The sequence below is a fragment of the Sarcophilus harrisii genome, chromosome 1, assembly GCF_902635505.1.
Source record: "Sarcophilus harrisii chromosome 1, mSarHar1.11, whole genome shotgun sequence".
Taxonomy (NCBI): Eukaryota; Metazoa; Chordata; class Mammalia; order Dasyuromorphia; family Dasyuridae; genus Sarcophilus; species Sarcophilus harrisii.
This window is the reverse complement of record NC_045426.1, coordinates 659950751-659969122: the sequence shown is the minus strand read 5'-3', so window position 1 is coordinate 659969122 and position 18372 is coordinate 659950751. Positions and strand designations below refer to the sequence as shown.

At 36.0% G+C, this 18372-nt stretch overlaps 2 protein-coding genes across 2 annotated transcripts; both read right to left on the bottom strand.

Moving 5' to 3' along the window:
* Positions 1-2576: 2576 nt before the first annotated feature.
* LOC100927328 (olfactory receptor 1361-like) lies at positions 2577-3968 on the bottom strand. Its single transcript, XM_003763091.2, has 2 exons — positions 3038-3968; positions 2577-2594 (listed from the first exon to the last, which is right to left on the bottom strand). Exons 1-2 carry the CDS (start codon positions 3941-3943, stop codon positions 2577-2579), a joined length of 924 nt encoding a protein of 307 aa, XP_003763139.2. The 5' UTR covers positions 3944-3968.
* An 11551-nt stretch (positions 3969-15519) lies between these two features.
* Positions 15520-16930, bottom strand: LOC100927070 (olfactory receptor 1361-like). The gene has a single exon (XM_031948141.1). The coding sequence runs from the start codon at positions 16462-16464 to the stop codon at positions 15520-15522; it is 945 nt and encodes a 314-aa protein (XP_031804001.1). The 5' UTR covers positions 16465-16930.
* Positions 16931-18372: the final 1442 nt, after the last annotated feature.

Genomic DNA, 18372 nt, shown 5'->3' with positions numbered 1-18372 from the left:
AAACTATATCCAAGGCCCTTGATCCCTTGTGACCAATCATTAAGTAGTTTTCTTCACCCTCTAAATGAGACCCTGAAATGCTCATGAGCAAAGGAATTTCCACTTAACACCAGGTGCATCCAAATGCCAGCAAAGAGTTTTCTATAATCTCTTTTTAACTAGTTTTCTGAATACCTAACCATCTAGAACTTCCTGTTTGGAGGGGATTTTGGGGAGAGTTCAGCTGGATATTGTACTCTTGACTCCACCTACCTACAGTTCATATTTCAAGAACTCAGAAAAGAAATCTGCCTAGATATCTTAGAACAAGAGTATAAAATAGAAATTGAAAGGAGATTGAAACTGCTCTCTTCTTGAAAGAAATATCCAAATGAAAACTCCCAGGAAGCCTTTTCTGTCCTTTCTTAATTTTGGTGCCTTTCCTTTGCTGATTTTTTTCTTAATTATCTGTCTTATTTGCATAATTATTTATTTGTTGTCTCTCTAAGAGACTGTTAGCTCTTTAAGGAGAGACTCTTGTCTTTTGCCTGTAGTTTTATCTCTAGTGCTTAGCATAACGTTTGGCACAAAACAGGTATTTAATAAATGCTTATTAACTAAGTAAATGCTTGTTTTCTTCTCATATCAGAATTAATAGAAGAGTACCACTAATGGATAATCCTCTTCTATAAAATAGCCCTGGGTGGTGCTCCATTTCTGTTGTTTGAAGGTGGCTTTTCCCTCCCATCCACGACGTTTTGTGGTTTGTCAAACATTGATTTCTACTATGATTTTTTAAAATACTATTTCTCATAATTTCCCAAAAGTTGGCAGAAGATTCATTTCACAGGGGACCAGTTGTCTCTATGTAGAATTCCTTGTAAACTGTCATATAGCTCAAAATACAACTCCTGGAAAGAATGTCTTTCTCTCCCTTCCTCCTCCTCTTTCCTTCCTTCCTTCCTCCCTTCCCTCCCTTCTTTTCTTCCTTCTTCCCTCCCTCCCTCCCTCCCTCCCTTCCTTCTTCCTTCCTTCCTCCCTTCCTTCTTTCTCTCCTTCCCTTCCTTCTTTCCTTCTTTCTCTTCTTCCCTCTTTCCTTCCTCCCTCTCTCCCTCCTTCCCTCCTTCCCTCCCTCTGTTCCTTCCTTCCTTCTTCCTTCCCTTCCTTTCTTCCTTCCTTCCTTCTCTTTTTCCCTCCTTCCTTCCTTCCTTTTCCCCACTCTCTCTCCTTCCCTCCCTCCCTTTCTTCCTTTCCTCTCTTCTTCTCTCCCTCCCTCCCTCCCTCCCTTCCTTCCTTCTTTCCTTCCTTCCTTTCTTCCTTTCTTCCTTCCTCCTTCCTTCCCTCCCTCCCTTCCTTCTCTCTCTTCTTCCCTCTCTCCCTCCTTCCCTTCTTCCCCTCTCTTCCTCTCCCTCTCTTTCTTTCTTTTTTGTTAACAGCCTGAAGTGCTAGTTAGTCCTGCTTTTACTGATAAAGTGATTTTGACATCACTGTCTCAGGTATGAAATTTTATTAGCCTTTCCTTGCATAGTTAACTCTTTGGCTGTAGTTTTTCAGCAGTCTTCCTGGCTTTCGTCATTTTCCTTTTAGATAACTTTCAAGGTTGCAAAATCTACAAACAACACTAAACATGACAGAAGACAATAATTTTGCTGCATTTTACTAAGGAAAAAACCCACAGACAAAACAACAAAACAAAGACATACTTGCTGGTCTCATTATCTTCTATTGAAAGTCTAATCTCCACACTTGTAACTTGCTGTAATTAAAAGTCCTATTCTCTGGCCAACTTTGGGATTCATTTAGGTTTTTCTATATTTTGACACAATTTAAGAGTTCTATCTCTTATTCACCCTGTCCAGTTCTTTTTGGGGAATTCTAGACCAATAAGAATTTCTCTAATGGGATTTCAATCTAACAACATACTATTCCTCTATTTTGTTTGTCAATTTTTCCAAGGCAGAATCTTTCAGTATTTTACTATTACTGGAAGCCATCACTCACTTTAAAGCACTAATACTTCCCCAACCTTCAGAGGGAGAAAAGCTTTTCCTTGCAGTGTGTGAGTAAATCTTCACCAGTAGTAGTAGGGAGTCAATCTTACCATTAATTTGGAAGAAGATTGAGATAAAAGAAAATTCGATCTTGGGGACTGGGTATGGGCAGTCTTTCAGTAAAGAATTCTCTTAGTGAAAGATTAACCAGAGTAGTCTATGGAGTTCTTATAAAAAAACTTTTGTCCAGGTAGTCAGAGTCCTAACTTAACCTCTCTAGACCTGGCAAGAACTGTGATGGGTAGAATGTGAAATGTCTGAGGAAACAAAATTCGAGCTTCTGAGTTTATTTTATTAAGTATTGTATGTTAATTGCATAACAGATTGGGAGCTAGTTCTTTCTCAGATTGAAACTAACATAAATATAAGGACAGATATCTTACCCCCTCCTCCCAAGACTCCAAGTATCTATTTTCAATCAAAGGAATATAGAAACAACTGATGGATTCAATAGAGAGTTAGTTTTTAAATAAGATACATGGATTTCTTGAGACATAAAATCATGCATAAATTTTTGGATCTGACTGGGTATCTAATCAGCAGAAACTATCTCCTTAGGTAAGAGTCTCTGAGCAATAGGAAAAGGAAACAATCTTTTTGGTCATATCTGGCTAGGCTTAAACAATGCAATAAAGTTTTCCCACAAATCCCATAATTGAATACAATTTTCTCATAAGACAGAAACTGGACTAAACCCACAATTGAATAGAAAGATAACTGAGCTAGATTGACTACTGAGTCATAAAGTAGAGTCAGTGTGGCACTCAATTTCTACAATTTATTCAGTAGAAAAGGACTAGAAACAGGAATCCCAACAACTGGTCCAGTTCTCTACCTATTATTTCATAAAGTCAACAAGATTGATTTTATGTGACACTAGAGGAGACTCCTTCTCAACCTTTTCTCACAGCACTGGGGCTATTGTCTGGGACACTGTGGAGTTCAGGAAATCTCAGGAAAATTTCTTATAGTCATATATTGAATCCTGGTTTTCTAGTGATAAGAATTCTTAAGGCTCCTTTCATGTCTTTGTTCCTTAGGCTGTAGATGAAAGGGTTCAGCATGGGGGTGACTACAGTGTACATCACCGTTGCTGCTGTATCTTTTTGGGCTGTGTGGGTGGATGTTGGGCTGAAGTACACTCCAATAATTGTCCCATAGAAGAGACAGACCACAGTGAGATGGGATCCACAGGTGGAGAAAACTTTTTGCTTCCCACTCACAGAGGAGATCTTCATTACTGCCATGAAAATAAAACCATAAGAGATGAGTATTCCAACGAAGGGGAGAAATACTGTTGGTGCTCCCACTGTGTAGACCATCAAGTCATTGATGTAGGTGTCTGAGCAGGCCAATTTCAAAAGGGGACTGAGGTCACAGAAAAAATGGGGGATTTCATTGTGGCCACAGAATGAGAGATGGGTCAGCAAAATGGTGTGTGTCAGGGAATTTGTATAGGCCCAAAACCAAGACACTAGGACTAGAAAGGCACAGACCCTCGGAGTCATGATTGTACTATAGTGTAGAGGGGCACAAATAGCCACATAGCGGTCATAAGCCATGGCAGCAAGGAGGATACTATCGATCCCTGCAAACCAAATATTGAAGAATACTTGTGTCAAGCACCAAGCATAAGGGATCATGTTGTTTTTAGTTATGTGATTATTCAGCATCTTGGGAATGGTGGTGGAGGTGAAGCAGATGTCAACCAGGGACAAGTTACTGAGGAAGAAGTACATGGGGGTGTAGAGGCGGGGATCAGAGCTAATAGCCAGAATAATGAGCAGGTTCCCCAGCCCTGTGACCAGATACATAAGGAGGAACAGGAAGAACAGGACCCTCTGTTGTTCTGGCTGGTCTGAAAGGCCCAGAAGGATGAACCCTGAGATTGCAGACTGATTTCCCCCTTCCATGAGTCTGTATGGAAGCAAATATAGAAAGAATGAAATAAGAATTTACAATAACTCATTCAAGGTTGACTTGAATGTTTTTGCTGAAAAAACTTAGTAAAAATAGAAATAGAAGAAAAATAGAAGAGTGGGAAAGCATGAAATCTCACTACTCATCTGAAATGTAAAATAAACAAGAAATTGATAGAAATATTCAAGCACTATTCTACAAGTGATGCATTGTAATATATGAAGAAAAAGTTTTTAGAAGAATTATAAAGTATCAATTGTCATATGAAACATGCTCCAGATAAATCAAAGGAATTGAAATGTAAATGAAATGAATTCCAAATCCTGAAAATTGGCAGAGAACTTCAAAAATAGGCCTGGGTATTGCTGGAGAAACTGTTGGAAAAGAGGTATTTTGAAGGATTGTTCATGGGATTGTGAAATAATCCAGACCGTTGGTTTTCAATTTGGAATCCTGCAAGAAAAAAGAGTGAGAAAGTGTGAGGCTATGAAGAGCTTTAACTGTCAAACAGAGGGGTTTATATACTTTCCTGGTTATAATAGGAGGCCATTGGAGCTAATTGAGAAGAATCTTTGTCAGAATTACATTTCAGAAAAATTAACTTGGTGAGAATAGAGCAATACTAGCTTCTTTGGTTTGTGAGTGATATTAACTAATTGTTTTTCTTTATTTAAAGCCAAGATGCATTCTTGAGGAATGTTTTATTTTTGATAAATTTAAAAAAAAATTTAAGCTTAAATGCAAAATGAAAAAAGTTGTCTTGTACACAGCAGACCATATAAGAGGATTTGATATAAAATAAATTTCTACTTCAAGAAAACCTATGTAATGAATATTGTAGCATTTATTGTTTTCAGATTTGTCCAGCTTTGCTTTCTTGTTAGTTTTCTTTTGTTCTCTGTTGTGCATATTTTACTTTATTTTTTCCCTTTCCTTTTCCCTGTAACCTAAAGAAGTCTATAATTAACTATACATATATTTGTATCTATATCTAAATCCACTTTCATTACATACATGCTTTCTCTGTATATCTGCATACATACACACATATATTCTTACATATATATGTAAATATATATATATACATATATATATATATATATATATCTCCACTATGATTATTTTCTCCTATTATTGGTTTTCCTGAAGGTGGCTGGCATTTTCCTTCTTAAGTCCATGTCTTTCATTGTTCTTCTAAATCAAACAGCTCATCATTTCCTATACCATAGCAATTTTCCAACCCAATAATATCTTATCTGATGGATTTTCTGAAAAATTTCCCCAAATTTTTTACATTTCTTTTCTTTTATTTATTTGTTAATTTTTATTTTAATTAATTAATTGATTGATTGACTTTTTACTGAGGCAATTGGGGTTAAGTGACTTGACCAGGGTCACACAGCTAGGAAATGATGTGTCTGAGACCAGATTTTAACTCAGGTTGTCTTGACTTCAGAGCTGGTGGTTATCCACTGCGCCACCTAGCTGCCCTGATTCCTTTTATTTTTGAGTGCAAAGATTTTATGTATACAAGAACTTATTTAAATTTAAAATTTAATTTTAATTTAAAATAATCAGAATTTTTTATACTTCAATAATGCATTCATCTTATAATATTGTTTAAAGTCTGATACTGCTGAATCTACTTTACATTTTTTTTTCATGGAAGGGCAAGTTCAGAAGTGCAAAAGATAAAAGGTATCTATCTATCTATATTTCAATAAGTTGTTTTGAGACCAGATTTTATGCAGTTTTCCATGGACAAATAAAATGTTAGTTAAGGTTTGCTGGGCTCTTTAAAGGTCATTGACCAGAGTGTATCATTTTATAATTGCAAAATGGAAAAGATTCAATTATAGAAATAAAATTTTTAAGATTCAAATACTTGTGGTAAGGTAGAAATAAGATATTTGTCTGAAGAGACCAAAAATTGTTCATTGGGAGCTAATTAATTATCTCAGATTTTTAAAACATATGCTCAGAAGATAGAAACAAGGATAAGGAATGGAGATTGAATAGAAATGTGTGCCTCAGTTCCATGTGCTTCTTGTCAGGAATCCTTGAATTTACAACAAGTTCAGCATAGTAGTATCAATCAATAATGAAAAGGAGTTTTTGAGATCTTTTTTGGAGAATAAATCAAAAGGAGAGATGGGAGAGTTTATTTAGGATGACTAGAATGATGAAAATTAAGGAGAGAAGGAAGGACTAATGAAATCTTATATGATTTCTTTTTTGACAAATTGCATGTTCTTTGAACAAGGAATTGGTCTTGTAGGCTGGAAAATGCATTGTTAAAATGAAGCTAAAAGTCAAGCAAAATGAAGGTATAGTAAGAGAGAATATGGCTGTCCATAGTTAATTTCCTAGTGACCAGATCTGGATGAACAACAACTCAGGATCTGTAAATTCTTAGGGAATATGAATATTAAACCACTGTTTTTGATTTTTAAGAGATTATAGCTAATGGGAGAGATGCACTAAGATTTGATAAAGATAAAAATTTGAATTTGACCTTGACTTTGATTTCTCAGCAAATTCTTAGTCATGATTGAATAGACAGTTTATTAACATTCTAAGAATGAGTAGTGAGTATTTAAGAGTCATCTTAGTTTCATGAAAAACTCAGATCAAATTAAACTCTTTTAATTTTTTTACATATTAATAGACAGCTAGATTATGCCATAATGGCAAATTCAGTACACCTAGGTATTAGTAAAGTGTTCAAAAGTTTCTCTTGCTATTAGAGTGGACAACAGGGAGAACTGTTGCTAGATGATTCTGCAATGTCAGTCTAGTTTTGGATGTAGTGAACTCTCAAACATTGAAGATGTCTTAGCAAAACTGAACTTTCTAGATTTCATCTTTGCAGAGTTTTTTGAATCCTGATTCAAATATATTATTTCCTGAAGTGTTTTGTCATCCCCAAAATTTATTTGTGTCATCTTTCACTTCATTCAAAATATTTATAAGAATTTTGAGCCTACAGGAAACAAGGACAGGGTACTTACTGTCAGATATGTTGGGATAAATTGGACTACATAATCTCTTTGAGATCTCTCCCCACTCTCTCCTCCTGCACCAAGCTTCTAACTGTAACCTCTATATCAAAAGTCAAGAATTGGGATTTCTTAGAATGGTTAATTACTTGTATGAACATTGGAGGAGAGGTTCCTGCTTTAGAAAGGGGCTGGGTTTTGGCCTTTACTTCAATATAGTGATTATCATCATCACCAATAATACTTGAATGTTAGCAGACTTCACATCCTGAAGATGTCTGACCTTAGACTCTTCCCCCACATAATATGCTTAGGAATATGGGACTCTGACATCTTAGTGGAAATGAGCCATTGATTATTTTTGAGGAAGCATTTTAGGAATAATAATTTGTCACATTTTTTTGGAGAATGGATTGGAGAGGGAAAGATGTCAGAAGAAATTGTCAAAAATCAATGAGATATATTGTTTCATTTAGTCTTCACAACAACCCCATACTTAGTACATCTGTATCATTATGGGTATTGTAATCTTCATTTTACTAATGAAGAAACTGAGATTAAAAGATTCAATGATTTTATTCACCAAAAAAGATTTCTCAACATTTCTTGTATCTTTTGTCTTACTATTTTTAACTATAAGATGAATCAATAAAGATCCTTCTCAGAATAAGGGTTTTAAATATATCAAATAATTGTATGAAATGCTAAATTTCAGTCAGATATTAGTAAATATTAAGATGTGATTTTTTTTCTTATTCAAATTTAGACCTCCTTTCAAGTATCTCTATGGTTGCCTAGTTTAAACCCCCCTGTTAGAAACACCTCCCAAATTTGTCTTCTCCATTAACATACAGGGCTTCCATGCTGGTTCAGATTCTCATTACCTCTCCCCTAAACTACTGCAATAGCTTCCTAACTAGTCTTTCTGCCTCCAGTCTTTTCCTCTCCAATCCATTCTCCAAAAAATGTGACAAATTATTATTCCTAAAATGCTTCATCAAAAATAATCAGTGGCTCCATATTTCCACTAGGATGACAGAGTCCCACATTCCTGAGGATATTATGTGGGGGAAGAGTCTAAGGTCAGATTTGAACAAATATTGTCCTGATTCAAGGTCTTGTGTTTTATTCCTTGCACCATCCATTACCTCTATGAAAGTATGTTTACCATGGCTATATGGTCAATAAGTATCTGAGGATTTGAATTCAGTCTTTGCAGTTCAAAGTTCAACCCTGTATTCATTATACTACATCAACTTTGATCAGATCCTTTGAGTTGCAATCATGGCACTCTTTCATTACTTCCCCTAAGATAATATATATGAAACAATTACTGGGATCAAGGCAGATACAAAGGAGGACAAAAATGCCTAATTTAACTTCCCTCTCTTATCCTGATAAAAATAAGGAATTTTAGCATGGAAGGAAAATGATCAAAAATTCTTGACATCCCTATTCAGAATCAGGGTATTATCCTAACTGAAAATTAGAAAAGGACAATTTCCTTGTTCCTGTTTAGATATTGTTTTCTTCTCTAAAGCTTCATATTTGGGAAATAGAGGCAACATTTTGTAGTAGAAATACCTTTGGCATATTATTCAGGTTAGGCTCCATCTCCAGATCTTCCAGATTTTGTGACCCAGATCTATTCATTTTTGTACTTGAGATTCTTTAACAAGCTGGTCTCTGAGATGCTTTCCAAGTTTGATATTCTAATATATACGTTTCTTTCCAGTATTGATATTGCAGCTGTATGATATTTTTGTTCTAAACTCCTTTCAATCTCATTAAAGATCAGTGTTCTCTGCACTTAGTGTCCTTCTTTCAGTTTTTTCTTTGATGGGTGGTCTGTTTTGGGTCTCCCGTTCTTTATTCTCAGATCTTTTAGTTCAGACGCCTATTAGCTGTTCTTTGGTCTAAAGTCTTCCCCATGAATTCTGTATCCTGACTCTTGTTGCCAATTCAGATTCAGCTTCTCTATGTCCAGAATCCTGCAGATTTTGTATAGGGAAGGCAATGGTTTGTTATCACTTTCCTTCTATTCTGACCTTCCTTCCTTTTACCAAGATAAGAGAGGGGGAAGTTGAATTAGGCATTTTAGTCTTTTTAGAAAGAGTCACCTTTCTTCATAAAGGAAATTAACAGAAAAACAAATGTTTTTCACATTTCAATGTCATAGTTACTAGCCTCATTGCTCTTTCCTGACTCATGTGATCCTCCATATCATTTCTTTGGAGCCAGCTATGTGGTGCTAGGTAAATAGAGGTCTAGGTCTAGAGAAAGGAAAACTTATTTTTCTGAGTTCAAATATGACCTCAGATACTTACTAGGCAAGTCACTTCACCTCTGTCAGTCTCAATTATTTCAGTTGTAAAGAGAGAACTATAGCATCACTTACCTCAAAAGGTGTGAGGATCCAGGCTCATAGAAGGTGCTGCATAAATGATTATTGCCTTCCATACCCCATTTACTCTTATATTTGAAAATGTATGTACTAGTCTTTCCAAAATCTCACATTCTGTCTCTTATGTCAGAAGGCCCTTCAAAATTTGAATATTTTATGTTGTAAGATCCTTTCTAGCCCCATGTGTCTCTGCTGTTCTAGGTGCTAAATTCTCTTTGATCTTTAATATTTTATTTTCCTTGGAATAGAAACCTTGATGTCTTTTCATTTTAATTTTTTTCTAAATCATTTCCAATCTGATTGTCTATGTTTCTGGGTCCTTTCAGTTGTCCTGTTCTATTTTCTTAAGTCCTTTTAAGGATTAAATTTCTATGATTTTATAAGGCTCCATCATTACTTTGTGTGAGATTTTCCCCTTAAAATTAACAGAAGATGCCTCTATAGATCTTCCTATTTAATTGTTTGACCTGGGATTTTTGTTCTGTTCCTGAGAGATTCAGCTACTTTGTCTCACCTTGACTCCTTCTCACAGCTGAGAATTTCAATTAGGGAGTTACCTCAAGTTCTGGAATCTTGCAGATGAAAAAGATTTTGACGTTTTGAATGAAGTCATGAGCAGGAGAACAGGATTCAGCTCTGTCTGAGGAAGGATATATGAGTATTGTTGGTACTTTTCTAGGAAGTCCCTAGACTTTAAGCTCTAATTCCCAGAGCTCCTTGTTAGACAGAAATGTTGAAGTAATTGTCCATTTTCTAGGCCAGCCCCTTAGCAAGGGAGCTTGTTTGAGGGAAAACATTGGCTCAAGTTCAATTTATTTTTCAATTTATTTATTTATTTATTTATTTATTTTTAACACTACTGTGTTAAAAATAATGAAATGTTTTTCTGTGTTTCTAGATCTTTTCTAAGGAAGAAACATTAGATTTCAGAAGATGGAGCATAATCAATGGATAAAGCGTGTTCAGTGGTTACCCCTCCATCTTGGTGCTTCCCTTAATAACACTCTTCATTTTCTGTGCAGTATTGATTTCCATCCCTTTAACATCTCTATATAGGTGTGGCCAGTCAATGTTGCCTTTCTATCGATCACTATGAGTCATGATTCTTGTATTTCTATTATTTTCTGGAAGGAAGCAATAGTTCCATTTTCCAGGTGACTGAATCTCCATCTCTAGTATCCATGGCATTCTTTATGGTCTGACAATATAGCTTTGGCTAATGAATACCTCTGCTCTTGTGTTCCAGTTCTTTGTCTTCTTAGTTCAAATATACAAATTCTTCAGGGTTTGGGGTAGGCTTTAGAGGAAAAAATATTCCCTAAATTCTCAAAAGTGTTGACACTCCCCATTTTTGTTTTGTTTTAGGGAGACATCAGTGTTTAGTGTCTGCTTGTCTATCATATAGATTTATGATCTATATAAGTTAAAGATTTCACCACAAACATGAAGCCTGAGTTAATTGTCTGTAGAATTCTGTTTTCATCTTGTAAACAGATGAATTTCCACTTGTGCGCTTTTGTTTGGATTGTATTGTTTTGCTTTATCAAATAATCGTCAAAGAATCTATTGTGTGAATGCTTTGTACAAAAACATCACTAATGCTGAAACTTTCAGTGTTAAATGCCTTTCTTCACTCTCATAGTTTTTCTTGTAGTAAGTGGACTGACACTGACAGGATAGAACAAAAATAATGGTGAATAAACCTGCTAAGTTTTAGCATGCAACATCAGACACCATCAGTGATCCTGGTATTCTTCACCTTAAGGTCCTCTCATCCTCCTCCTCCTCCTCCTCCTCCTCCTCCTCTTCCTCCTCCTTCTCCTCTTCCTCCTCCTCTTCTTCCTCTTCCTCCTCCTCCCCTTCCTCCTCCTTCTTCTCCTTTTTCTTCTTCTCCTTCTTCTTCTCCTTCTTCTTCTTCTCCTTCTCTTTCTCCTCCTCCTTTCTCCTCCTCTTCTTCCTCCTCCTCCTCCTTCTTCTCCTTCCCCTTCTTCTTCTTCTCCTTCTTCTCCTTCTCCTCCTTCTTTTTCTCTAGATTCACTGCACCATTTAGTTACCGCTCCCCCCACTTTAATGCACTTCTTGAAAAAAAGGCAGTTTTAAAAACATAATGTTCTTGTTGAAATTATAAAAAATTATTAGTTTTATTACGTCTTGATTCTTGGGCACACATTTTGAAAATATTCTGGGTGACAAAATGGGAAGTATGCATAAAGTATTTTTGCTACATACACATATAATGAGGGCTATCTTATGATAAAACACTCACACTATTGGTTGGGATATGAGTACAATGGGGCACTTTTCTTCTGAATACCATTGTTACCTAAAAGAATGACTTGATAGACTAAATACAGTTACCTAGGCTTGGATGCTTAGAAGACATTTTCCTGAAAAAGAGTGAAGTATGCTTGTCACTTCAAGGAGAGAACAGTAGATTGAGAGCTGATATGAAATTTAATCTCAGTCACTTCCTGTCTATGTGACTCTGAGCAAGTTCACATGATTCTACCTGGATGTAGCTCACATGGAGGCAAGAACAGAAATCCGCAAAATGTGAAAATATTGTGCTTTGATCCACGTTCACTTTTCATAGATTTTTCTCTGTGTGTGGATGGCATTTTCCATCCCAATGCTTTTGGAATTGCCTTGGATCACCTCATCATTGAAAAGAGCCACATCCATCATGGTTGATTGTTGTGGCCATCTTTATGAGATCAAAGCATATGAGCCTTTTGATCTCAGAGACCAGATGAATAAGATGGAAGACTCATACAGTGTGAAAAGAGCTCCAGTTTATTATGCCATACAGTCTTGTTGATTTTTTTTGCAAGCGTGATCAGCATGTGAATAGTAGATAATCATCAATCACCATTCAGAGAAGCAGCTCCTGGTCTTTGCTTATGCATGGTATCTGCCAATGGGACGAAAGTAAATCCAGCAATTCAGAGACTTGCTCACAGGTGAGAGGCCCTGTTAAGGCATCCCTGCTCATGGAGCCACTGGCTATGACCCTCCAGCTCACCCATTCCCATGATCACAAATCATTGCTCCTTGCTCAACAAGGGTGTTTCTTCAATGGGGCAGAAAACTTATTCTGTGCCAAAGGTCGAAGTGGCCTTGTTACTCTCTCTCAATAGAGTCCCATAGCTTAGCAGTTGATTATCAAATTATTTTGTTTTTACTGTGTATGATGTTCTTTTGGCTCTACTTACTCTACTCAGTATCAGTTCATATAAATCCAGGCTTTTCTAAAATCAGGCTGTTCATCATTTCCCAAGCACAATAATAGTCTATTATCTTATATACCACAGCACGCATCCACTCAATTTCCAGTTTCATGACTACAAAAAGGGCTGCTACAAACATTTTTGTACATGCATGTCTTTCTCTTTTTAAATAATCTCTTTGGCATACAGACCCAGTAGACACACTCCTGGATCAAAGAGTATGTACAGTTTTGTCCCTACCACCTTCAGGATCAAACATAACATTCTGTTTGGTACTTTCATAACCTGTCCCACTATCTTACCAGTGTTGTTGCACCTTACTTTTTCCGACATCTCATATATTCTGTAATCCAATGACACCATCCTCCTTATTTCTCACATAGTTCTTGCAAATACTCCAGATTGAGCATTTTTTGGCTGTTCCACTATCCCATTATTCATTTCCACCTTCTAGCTTCTTTTGAGTACTGGCTAAAGTAATACTTTCTGCAATAAGCCTGTCCTAGTTTCCCTTAATGCTAATGCTTTTTTTCCTGCTGATTACTTGCAATTTATGTTTAGTTTATATATTTTGTTTGTCTATAGCTGTTTGCCTGTTGCCTTCCCAATTTGACTATGAACTCCTTGAGAGAAGGGAACTTTTTTTTGCTTGGCTTTTTTAATGTATCCTAGCATTTGGCATAGTGCCAGGCATACAAGTGTCCACTTAACTTGACTTCCTATACTCAGAGAGTCATTCCTTATAATGAAGGTTTTTTTTTTTAATTAAAGAAAAAGAAAAAAATCAGCAAAATCATCAAAAGTATGTAATTTTGTAAACCTTTTTTATACTCCTTCTCATCTCAATAAAAATTGGAGGAAAAGGTCTTTTATTTCTTCTTGGTATTGAGCTTGGTTTTTCCAATTTCTCAGTATCCATTTTTAATTATGTTGAGATAGTCATTCCTTCCCTTTACATGGTTATAATAATTTCAATATTGCTTTCTTAAATCATTTTACTATGTGTTAGTCATGTTAGTCTTTCCAGGTATCTTTATATACATTGTTCCTTACAATAAAATTCCATGACATTTATGTCTTACTTTTTGTTTAGCTAGTCATATGTTATCTACATAGTATCAGTAGGGAGGTATTTAAGAGATTTTTTAAATTGGTGCTGTAGAAACCATTTATTCTCCATTAGAGATAGATTCTATAATCTTTGAAGTCCATAAAACTGAGACATAATAGTCACATAATAATAAAATGTCAGAGTTGAAAGGGACTTTAAGAATAATCTCATTTCCTTATTAATTTTACTTAATCAGTTTAATTTTTATTGCTGTTATGTTTTATATCACCTTAATTTCTGGTTGTATCTCTCCCTCTTCTACTCACTGAGCTTTTCTTAAAACAAAAGTATAACTCCAATTATTTTACTCTATTCCTGGGTCTGTTTCTGATCCTCAGGACCTTGTCCCAATGCCTCAGCTTTCCTGGTCCCTCTGGATCTTTCTCAATGTCTATGGCCCTCCTGCTTTGGAAGATAACTTTGCTCTTGCCATCCTTCTTCCATTGGTAAGTGTCTCCTGGAATCTTGATTTTTGGTACATATCAAAGCTGGCTAGGATTCATACCCCTTTCAGTTAAACACTGAGTATTTATGATTCTCAGAATTTTGCCACCTTTCCTTCCCCAAGTAGGTATATATCATCAATCTTTTGACTCTCTTTTATGCTTTATCTTCCCACATGGATCTTGAAATTGTTATGTTATTTGTATCTTAGCCTAACTTAAAAGTTCTCTTTTATTTATCCTTTCTAGTACTGTTTGGGAAATTCCCAGTGAATAAGAATTTTCCTAAAGAACTTTCCTAAAGATTCCCTAAATCTCAATTTAACAGCACATTATTTCTGTAGTCTCATGTCTATTTTTCTAAGGCAGAATTTTTCCAAGGCAGAATTTTTCCATATCTAATTATTATTGGAACCTGTTGTTCCTTTCAAGGCAGTAATCTTTCTCAGCCTTCAGAATGGGTATGAAAATTTCCAGCAGTGTGTGGGTTAATCTTCCCTTGTAATGTGGGAGTAACTTTACTTTAGATAGGAAGAAGATTGAGATTAAGGAAAGCTTGATCTAGAAGGTATGAGGGGCAGTCTTCAGCAAAGAAATCTCTCAGTGAAAGTTCAACCAGCATAGTCTAGAGAGTTTTTGTAGAAGGCTGTTGTCTAGGAGATCAGAGTTCTAACTCAACCTGGCTTGACTTGCTAAATCGTTTGAGGTGGAGTCTGAAATGTGTCTGATGAAGGGAGAAATAGATCAAACAGATCCAATTTCCTGAAATTAGATAAAGAGATGTCTTGCTCCCTCACAAATATCTAGATTCAATGAAAGGAACATGGAAACCACAATTGACTGACCAACATGGGGCTAGTTTTCAGACAAGATACATGGATTGCTTGAGATGTAAAATGGTGAGAAAACTTCTTACATCAGTTTTAGATCTGGCTTGGTTTCTGGTCAGTGTAACCTGCATCCTTTGTAAAGGGTTTTTGAACAAAAGGCAGATAGACAAAGGTAGTCTAGCTTCCCAGTCATGTGAGGCTAGGTGTAAATAATGCAGTAACATTTCCCCACAATTTCCAAAACTGAATACAATTTTCTCATAAGAAAGAAATTGGACTAGACCCACAACTGAATAAAAAGGATCTGAGCCAGATATAGAATTGAGTCATTAAATGATCTTAGTGTGATTCACTAGATAATCACAATTGCCTCAGTAGAAAAGCACTGGAATGAGAAATCCTGACAAATGGTCCAGTTCTGTACTCATCATCTCAGAAGGTCAGGATAGGAACCAATTGACTTCACATGACACTAGAGAAGACTCCTTGCCAATTTTCTCTCACAGAATTGGGATTGTTGTCTGGGTCACAGGCACCAAAGGTCAGAAAGATATCTCATAGTCTTATGATAAATCTCGGTTTCCTAGGGATAAGCATCCTTGAGGCTCTTTTCATGTCCTGGTTCCTTAGGCTGTAAATGAAAGGGTTCAGCATGGGGGTGACTACAGTGTACATCACGGTTGCTGCTGTATCTTGTTGGGCTGCGTGGGTGGATGTGGGGCTGAAGTATACCCCAATGATTGTCCCATAGAAGAGACAGACCACAGTGAGGTGGGATCCACAGGTGGAGAAAACTTTCTGCTTCCCACTCCCAGAGATCTTCATTACTGCCATGAAAATATAACCATAAGAAATGAGTATTCCAATGAAGGGGAAAAATACTGTTGGTGCTCCCATTGTGTAGACCATCAAGTCATTGATGAAGGTGTCTGAGCAGGCCAACTTCAAAAGGGGACTGAGGTCACAGAAAAAATGTGGAATTTCATTGTGGCCATAGAAGGAGAGTCGGGTCAGCAAGACGGTGACTGTCAAGGAATTAATAAAAGCCCAAGAACAAGACACTAGTACTAGAAGAGCACAGACCTTCAAAGTCATGATTGTACTATAGTGTAGAGGGGCACAGATAGCGACATAACGGTCATAAGCCATGGCAGCAAGGAGGATACTATCGATCCCTGCAAACCAAATATTGAAGAATACTTGTGTCAGGTACCAAGCATAAGGGATCATTCTGTTTTTGGTTATGTGATTATTCAGCATCTTGGGAATGGTGGTAGAGGTGAAGCAGATGTCAATCAGGGACAAGTTACTGAGGAAGAAATACATGGGGGTGTGGAGGTGGGGATCAGAGCTAATAGCCAGAATAATGAGCAGGTTCCCCAGCCCTGTGACCAGGTACATAAGGAGGAACAGGAAGAACAGGACCCTCTGTTGTTCTGGCTGGTCTGAAAGGCCCAGAAGGATGAACCCTGAGATTGCAGACTGATTTCCCCCTTCCATGAGTCTGTATGGAAGCAAATATAGAAAGAATGAAATAAGAATTTACAATAACCCATTCAAAGTTGACTTGAATTTTTTTGCTGAAAACATTCAGCAAAAACAGAAATAGAAGAAAAATAGAAGAGTGAGAAAGCATGAAATTTCACTACTCATCTGAGATATAAAATAGGAAGAAATTAATAGTAATATACAAGCACCATTCTACAAGTGATGCATCATAAGATATGAAGAAAAAGTTTTCAGAAGAATTATAAAGTATAATGATCATATGGAACATGCTCCGGATATATCAAAGGAATTGAAATATAAATGAAATGAACTCTGACATCCTGAAAACTGGCGGAGAACTTTGAAAATAGGCATGAGTACTGCTGGAGAAACTGTTGGAAAAGAGGCATGTTGAAGGATTGTTCATGGGATGAAATAATCCAGATTGTTTGTTTTCAATTTGGAATCCTGCAAGAAAAAAGAGTGAGAAAGTGTGAGGCTATGAAGAACTTTAACTGTCAAACAGAGGGGTTTATATACTTTCCTGATTGTAATAGGAGGTCATTGAAGTTTGTTGTGAAGAGTCTTTGTCAGAATTACATTTCAGAAAAATTAACTTGGTGAGAATAGAGCAATACCAGCTTCTTTGGTTTGTGAGTGATATTAACTAATTGTTTTTCTTTATTTAAAGCCAAGATGCAATCTGGAGGGATGTTTTGTCTTTGGTAAATTAAAAATAATTAAACTTAAATGCAAAATGAAAAAAGTTGTCTTGTATACAGCAGACCATATAATAGGATTTGATAAAAAACAACAGATTTCTACTTCAAGAAAACCTATGTAATGAATATTGTAGTATTTATTGTTTTCAGAGTTGTCCAGCTTTGCTTTCTGGTTGCTTTCTTTTGTTCTCCCTTGTGCATATTTGTAAAGGGCTAAAACCCTTGAGTCAATGCACTGAGGTCCATTAGAGCACTTAAGGCTAATTACCGATTGGACGATACTCTATAAACTTATACTTGGAAAATGGCACTTTCCACTATCCTGTGCTGGCTCGATAATTGGTGTATACAGAGAATTGTAGGAGGGAGAAGGGGGTGGAGTAAGACTAGTCAGGGTCACTTCTGGGCGGGAGAGGAAGAAGGAAGGTTGAGGAGATTCTGCTTCCATTCAATTCAATCCTACTTCTAAAGACCAAGAATAAAGATCAAGGACTTTTGCTTATCCTGACTCTGGGCTGATTCTAAGGTACCCAGGGTGCTAACGCAGTCATCACACATATTTTACTTTATTTTTTCCCCCTTCTTTTCCCCTTATCCTAAAGAAGTCAATAATTAAGTATGTATATATATATATATCCATATCTATATCTATATCCACATATATCACATACATGCTCTTTCTTTCTATATATGCATACATACACACATATTCTTACATATATATATATATATACATATACTCCACTATGTATATATATATGTATATATACATATATATATATATACAAACTCCACTATGATTATTTCTTCCTATTATTGGTTTTCCTGAAGTTGGCTCACATTTTCCTTCTTAAGTTCATGTCTTTCATTGTTCTTCTAAATCAACCAGGTCATCATTTCCTATACCATAGCAATATTCCAATCCAATAACATCTTATCTGAGAGATTTAATGAAAAATTTCCCCAAATTTTCTACATTCTTCCTATTTTTGGGTGCAAAGATTTTATGTATACACAAATTAAAATTAAAAAATTTAAATTTAAAATAATTGGAATTTTTAAATACTTCAACAATACTCTAACCTTATAATATAGTTTAAAGTCTGATACTACTGAATCTACTTTACCTTTTTTTTTTAATGGAAGGGTAAGTTCAGAAGTGACTGTTGTGCAAAAAACAAAAGGTATCAATATATAT

Excerpts from the sequence above, each read along its gene's own strand:
- LOC100927070 (XM_031948141.1), bottom strand. The coding sequence starts at position 16,464 with ATGGAAGGGGGAAATCAGTCTGCAATCTCAGGGTTCATCCTTCTGGGC.
- LOC100927328 (XM_003763091.2), bottom strand. The coding sequence starts at position 3,943 with ATGGAAGGGGGAAATCAGTCTGCAATCTCAGGGTTCATCCTTCTGGGC.